Source organism: Aptenodytes forsteri, unplaced genomic scaffold, assembly GCF_000699145.1.
Source record: "Aptenodytes forsteri isolate BGI_AS27 unplaced genomic scaffold, ASM69914v1 Scaffold166, whole genome shotgun sequence".
Taxonomy (NCBI): Eukaryota; Metazoa; Chordata; class Aves; order Sphenisciformes; family Spheniscidae; genus Aptenodytes; species Aptenodytes forsteri.
In genome coordinates this window covers 8,146,579-8,154,141 of record NW_008796110.1, presented here as the reverse complement: position 1 = coordinate 8,154,141, position 7,563 = coordinate 8,146,579, and the positions used below count along the sequence as shown (strand labels likewise).

The 7,563-nt window shown below is 37.1% G+C and overlaps 1 protein-coding gene across 2 annotated transcripts in view; it reads left to right on the top strand.

The window, feature by feature from the left end:
- The window catches only part of FOXP2 (forkhead box P2), a 380,382-nt gene that overhangs the window by 172,288 nt on the left and 200,531 nt on the right, over positions 1-7,563 (top strand). For both annotated transcript variants that reach the window (XM_009286823.2, XM_009286822.1), the window contains exon 3: positions 4,075-4,252. In XM_009286823.2, coding sequence (XP_009285098.1) covers positions 4,085-4,252 — 168 coding nt within the window. In that variant the 5' untranslated portion in view covers positions 4,075-4,084. The remainder of the gene's footprint in view (positions 1-4,074; positions 4,253-7,563) is intronic.

Sequence of the window (7,563 nt, the reverse complement as noted above, 5' to 3'; positions counted from 1 at the left end):
GTGGGCGCCAGCAGAACCTGTACCTGGCAGGGCGGAACAGACCCCGCGAGCCGGGCGTTCGGTACACCCTGTCATAAAGTGAGGAGGTCTAATTGAGCTACGGCTCTCTATCCTGCTATTTGTACAAATAAAAGACCACATCTCGATGCAAAATAAACACAAAAGCGCTGTTGTGACTATAACAGGGAGTCATATACTAATTTATATAATAAGTGGTTGTGCACGCTTTATTCAAGATTATGGCTGCAAGAAATGGCATGAATTGCTGGGTGTGTTTAATGCTGGATTATAGCAATTTGAAACATGTCAAACACATGGCTAATGCCTCATGCTTCACTCATTCTTGCGTAAACCTGCATAGCCACCATCCATTATACCCTTGGTAACAACACAATTCTGCAAGTAAATATTGTTACACTAAGTAACCTTTCAATTCAAGTTGTTTAGGAAGAGAAAATGCAATCTTGTGCAGTCAGTTCCAGTGTCAGTTTAATGTTTCAAAAGGGAAGTGGTGTAGAGAATAAGTATCTGTACGGTGACTCGCCGGCTTAAAACACACGCGCGTGCACGCGCGCAGAGCAAACGTACAATTCACTGCAGGGGAGAAAAGTAAAACTGTAGCTTCTAACTTCACAGGGCCAGTATTTCTTTTTTGGTGCGGGTGATTGCCTGTGTACCCTGGCAGAATTCGTCATTCAACCTGCAGTGCAACCACATGCTGAAATAATCTACAATTTCATTCTCTCTTGCAGAGAGCAGCAAATATTTTCCCTATACCTTTGTTTAAAAATCCTGGCAGCAGAGCTTGTATCTCACCTTTGGCAACCAGAGTTTGGGAATCACAGCAGAAGTAGGTGCTGGTGAACGTATGTCTGTGAGTGTGGGTCCGGGTGTGCGTGCGTGCGTGTGTGGGCACGCTCACGACTGACAGCGAGTGTGACAGCAGGAGAAAAAGAGAAGGATTAGGAAGTGTGAATGTGTATAAATGTGTGTAAACAGGGACCTGTATATTTTTTTCTTGTCCTATTTGAAGTACTAAACTTTCAGCCTTAGTATCTGGCAGTCATTGTATTTCTTCTGTATTTATTTATGATTATTATGCTAACAACCCGCACTACTATTGTAAAAGCAAGGGAAAAAGTACGTTAGTTTGCTTAGTAAGATGTTGCAGGTTCAAATTATTCTGCCACCAATAACTGAAATTACTGATACGTAGATATCAGAAATGATCCTCATTTAGATGTTTTCAGTGCTTTAATTTGTGAGGGTTTAGAGTTGATAGTACATACACACCTGTGTATAGATATACGTGTATACATATGTATGTGTGTGTGTGTGCATGCAAGAGAAAAGACGGGAAAAGAAAAAGATGCTGTGCTCTTGCTTTTTCCAGCAGCCCTTTTTTAGTTGCCGGCAGTGAGAAGGGGGCTGCGGACAACAAACACAGAGCATTACTCAAGCCAAAGTTTCAGTATCGTTTTTAAAAATACCCTTTTACAACTAGGAAAAAACCTTTTATTTTTAACATAAAATTCTAGGGACTCTTTCTTCTTCTTATAAATACTTCGGTATTTCTTCCACTTCACTTCCAAATACATCACCCTTTCTAGTATTGATGCTCTGTAGTTTCATTCTCTCTGTACAGAGCTGTTGGGTCAGATTTGTTGTTTTCTATTGCCAGGGTAGTGTTACTGGTCATGTTATGTTAAAGCTGATTCTGCTGGCTCACAGACACTTTAACTTAAAATGCAGAGCCCGAACTACACTCTGGGGCTTTGCAAGGATACAAAATCCACAAGACATAAAACCCTTGGTTAATATGAACTGGAAGATGTTTAACCCTTCTCTGCTAATTGCAATGAAAGAGTCGGAGAGATGTAAAAACAGGGGGGCTGATGTATTTATTTATTAAATTTCTGAGTGTTTTCTAATGTTTTGATTACCTAACATTTACACCCCTTTGCCCTTTTAATGCGCTTGGCTAAACGTACCACTGTTATTGTCTAACGTTCGAATTTGTAAAAGATGAACCTGTCTGTTGGTTAAATCTTTGTTTGACTAAAAGAGGATTAATGTTTGAATTTCCTGAATTTCCAAATCCTAGCAACGATACAGTTGATGAAGTGTTTTAAATAGATTTCCACTCTGATATACATGTCTTTTTATTGAAAGTAAATATTGTAAAAATCAGAAAGGGCTGCCTACTCCCACAGTTGTGGCATACCCGCATTAGAATTTTCATATAACTACTAAGGGCAATCAGACCCTTTTCGCTGAATATTTTAAACATTGTACATGTAAAATTTATGCCTAATTTGAATACTTATTAGCTGCCTAATCTCAGAAAAGAGTATTAGCTTTGTTTTTGCCTTGTAAAATTAATCACTGCGTGTATCACATTTTCCATTTCTATTATTTTTCTTCGCTGATGTTCGTAAGAGTGTTTAAGAAGGGCTGTTTGTTCATAAACACATCTGGTGCTGCTGTTGTTTACTGGGCTGCAACAGCTGCCCTCCTTTATGTTAACTGTGTTCGTGTTTGGGTTTTTTGCATCCTGTTTATTTTTGACCAGACCATCTTTAAGTAACTCATCTTTTACTATTTTAACTTTCTCCACACAAGATATACTTTCACTTTATCTTGTGGGCGCTTGTTTGTGTTAATTCTTACAGCGTTTCGATTAATATCCCATGCACGTAGTTGAAGTTGTAATGATCCTTTTCTTGCCTTTTTTTTGCAGAGAAAGGCTATTGCTCATACTTTGCAGGGGAACAAATAACTAAGTTCAATAATTAGGCTAAGCAGCAAGCTTTGTTTCTTTCCCCGAGTTTGCTTGCACATCCCTCTCCCTTCAGAGGTGTCTTTTAAAGTCACAGCTCAGCCAGGTTGTTGTGGGGACTCTTTCAGTACGTCGGGAGTGAGGGTGAAGGAAAGTGAGGTCCGTTCTGACCCTGCGAGAGCAGGAGAGGACTTTGGTGGCTCTGAGAAGAGACGTTGACCTTTCCACATTACAGATACAAAATGCGCCTTGAAATTCTGGTTTGTAAGGGCACGTTGGTTCTTTATTTACTGCAAAGATTTCAACTGATCTTGGCAGGACATCTCATTGCTATCCTGAAAGTACAGTATATTTATGCAGTGAAAATGATAAAACATTTATTACTGTAGAGAAGGTAATATGCATAATTTATGCTGTTTTTAGCACAATCATTAGTGATATTCTTGATAGATTTTATTTCCAGCTTTCATATCTAATACATGCCTGGAAAATTAATTTTATATCTTTCATTTATTTGCCTATGTTAAAATTGAGTTTTAAGTCATCTTCAAGTGAACAGTTTGATTGCTGCTCATGCATAAGCTTAATTACTTCCCAGGAAGGACAGTATTAAATGTTTTAAATGTCAGAAAAATAAATGAATATCAGCCGTTTGATTAAAAAAATAGGCAATATCTGACGTGTTTGCAGCAGGAGCTTTTTCTTAAAATGCCTCCGAGGCAAAATTTTATTTAGTCACAAAAAAGGAGAAGCCCATTATACTATTTATCATTGGTTGATACCATATGATTTGTAACACCCTTACAAAATTTTAATTTTGTATGATTAGCTGTGCATCATTAAACAACAGCCTTGCATAAGATATGCTGTAAAATTCTGACAGAATCAAGATAGTGAATATTTTAAATAAGGCTGTATAGTCATCCATGGTTGTCAAAGCTAGATAATAGGAAATATAGAGCAGTGTGTGAAATCGTGCCTTCATTTAAACTGGTTTTATAGGTAGACTTTAAAATGTAGTCGTTCATAAATGCTATTGACCATGCTGCGTGCATGGTGTGTTATTTTGGCCGTTAAATGTAAGCACACAAAGATTGCTTTTAGAAACCATAATTCCGGTGATTAGTATCTGTATGAAAGCAGAGTTTGCATCGCATTTCTTGGTAAACGGCTCCGCGAGGCTTTTTTCTTCTTTTAAAGATGCTGTCTGTGTAATTGGCAGAGAGGGACATCTTGATAATGGAAGTGTGAAGGTGTAACGCCCGTGTTAATTGATACTTCTTAATCACTTTTAGGTATTAAGTCATGATGCAGGAATCTGCGACAGAGACAATAAGCAACAGTTCAATGAATCAAAATGGAATGAGCACTCTAAGCAGCCAATTAGATGCTGGCAGCAGAGATGGAAGATCAAGTGGTGACACGAGCACTGAAGTAAGCACAGTAGAACTGCTGCATCTGCAACAACAGCAGGTAAGTTTGTTTTGCTTCCTGTTTGTTTTTAAACAAATAAAGGGCTGTTTTCGGACGGGCACCCTTCCGCAGACCCTCTGTGCGTGCTGAATGTGAAGTGTCGTGCAAGTGAAGAGCGTGGGGCATTATTTGTTGTTGTTTTTGTGCATGTTAATGCTGAAACGCCAGGATCCCGTTTTCGTGGCGGCAACGTCTTGCTGATACCGCTGCACACCGCCGCGCTCGCCTGGTGATTAAAATCCCGCCGCGTATTTAGAAAAGTTGTGCCAAAGCCTTGCAGTGCATGTTTTCAGAATCTGTTAGTTTACTGTGCGATGTGGTCGCGTAGGACGTGATGCAGAGCTTTCCACCAGAGGGCCACATTACTTGAGACTTCGCTTCGCTTGCGATGAATTGTTCCAAAGTCGGAGCTGGGGTGAAGGGACCAGAGTGACTTCTCACAATAAAGATGCTTTGCTGTCGTAGGTGTAAATAAAAAATGCCAGTTAGTTCAGAACCACTGAAATAAAAAAGAGCATGAGCCTGTCTGTGTGTGCGTGAGTATAATTTGGATGTGTGATCATGGAAAATATGGGAAAAGAGAGAAGCAGCTTTTCTGTAGGTATGTTTCCATTCTCACATTTAAAACATTTTTTTAAGTTTGTCTGTTTGTTTTCTCAACGAGTTAATGGAGAACTGCTTTTATCTTTAAAACTGTAAAATTAAACCGTTGTCTGACTGCTGACGCCGTCTAATTATGAGATGCAATCAATTAATTTTTGTCACTGTAAGATTTCTTTTCCTTTTAAAACCTGCACAAACATAATTCCTTCTACTTTGTCTACCTAAAGAGTTGCCTCCCCATCAGGGGATGCAGGTTGTACTAATGCAGTGAAGCCCAAACGGTTTGTTTGGTAAACAACTGAGGTCTGATTCTGCAGAGTGCCAGCACCTGCTCTGAACTCCTGAAAGTCTTCAGTGTCTGGTCCTCTCATCTGCTGAGGCCACTCAGCACCTTTGGAGTTCAAACCCTTCATTTGTAAACACTGAGGTTTTTCATTACAACGTCAGGTGTTGCATTAATGGAAGGAAAGTTATTTCCCGTAAGAGAAAATATTATAAAAATCCTGGTTTATAGAAATGTGTTTTAACATGATAGATAAACTGCATGTGTACGGGCCTCTGAAATAACAGGTCATAATAGCTCTTAAAATTGACTCATTCTTAGTGCTGAATTAAGCAGTGTACACTAGCTACATCTATAGTTAAATATTTTAAATGGGGACAGAAAATGTGGAAGAATTAAATAGTTGAAGATTGAAATATGGAAAGTTGTTAAGGCTTAAATCTGTGCCTTGCTTCAAATTCAAGTGTATTCTGTTTTAACAATTGAGCTCTTACACTATTACAGTCTGAGGAAATACAGGTTTCAGTGTCTTCATTAAGTTCTTAGCAGGCTTACAGCTATATATATATACACACTATTATCTATATATGTACACTGTGCATATGTACTATTTTCATATAAAATTTTATATATATATACACACATTTAAAAAAATAATATTGTTTTCATTGAAAAGCATGCCATCACCTTTATTCAGGTGCTCAGATTATAAGAGCATTTTGAAATCTTTATTGAGAGAGAGTATATTTAATTGGTGAAAATGTTTAGAAAACTTAATTTAAGTGAAACACTCTAAAACACAAAAATACCAACAGAATAATGTGCCACTTACATGTTTCTGAAAGCAGCAGTCCTAGCCATTTGTAGCCAATTTGTCCATACAGTCACAGATTCCAGTAGATAGCATTTGCAAAGACCACAGAGAATAACAACTGAAGATGAAAATATCCAGTTGAGTACTAATAACAGACAGGTTCTGAGGGGACAGGCTTAGAAGTGACAATCTTTTCTTCAAAACTGTGATTAGATCTTAAATAAGCAGACAGGCAAAGTAAAACCATGGGTACAGTTAATAGGACTCAAGAGGCATTTTATGGTAGGGTCTGCACCATAGGATTTAAATACAACTTGAGTTAGGCATATAAATCCTTCTATAAAATATGTTGATGTGAAACATAAACACTAGTAAACATGCAGTAGGGTGTCCTTTAGATAATGGGCATAGCTTTATGCTACTTCTGCTTTTCTTCCTCTTTTTCCTATTTCTTTTTTTTTCTGTTTTTGACCAGATGTCTGTTGAAATATGATTTAAGAGGAAAATGATGGCTGGTTTTATTATTGTCACTGTAGTAACTCTCTAAAATGTTATTTTTAATACCCGACTTGCCTAACAAACTTTGACAAGTAGAAAAACAGAGCAAACCCCATTGTACCTGCAGTTATTATTATTAAGATTTTTATTGTTTAAATATGTGCACAACATAATGTACTGATGTCATAGTTTAACATTCCAGTTTTGGCTTTTCTGAGTCATTTTATTGGGAGCCTTCAAATAAACAGATCAAGTTCATTATAGCTTTTTCTAAAGGAAGCAAGTAAATGATTGCTGGTTTTAATACATTTCCTTCAGCTGGGCAACTACATAATGGGATGCTAATGCTTAAGAATAGCTATATCAACTGAGTAAAATCACAAAATATGTTTTCTCTGTGGCATGAATATATACTGGGGAAAGTTAAACATGAGAAATTTCAGACTGTGTACAAAGAGCAACTGGGCTAAGTTAAAAATTTTAAATTATATATGATTTGCATCTTGTTCAAGCATTATGATCACAAATTGGTGGATTTATAGAAAGTAAATAAGCTAAAATAATAGACTTCATTAGGTTCTTACAAGCAATTATATGGAGTTTAGACAGTCCTGTTACTGGCTTGATGAACTATGTTGTTGTGATCTTTATGTAGAAATGAGAAGTTTGACTTAAATCAGGGAGTTATTCCTCATCCATGTATCAAGAGAGAATGACAGTATTCTATAATATATTGTAATATATACTTGGTGATAAATGGATTGGGTGCTGTCACAAGTCATCAGGTCGGCTTTGAAGATGTATGACTAGAACATGAGCAACTTTTTATCTTACTGTCGATATTTATCAATTTATAAATATTGCTAAAGTGAATGTGGATTTTTATTATGAAAATGTGCTGCAGACTGTAATCTGCTCAGACTTGTTTCTTCTGCTTTTTTTGGCTTACGACGAGACATTCTCTCTCTCTCATATATACATTCGTACACTTCTGAGGTTTTCACTTTCATTTTTTTTCTTGTCTGTTAAAATCAGTGTTTGATACTACTAGAATGTATAATGCATGGAAAAAGCATATCCTTGATTAAATACATTGACAGATTATTCTGCATT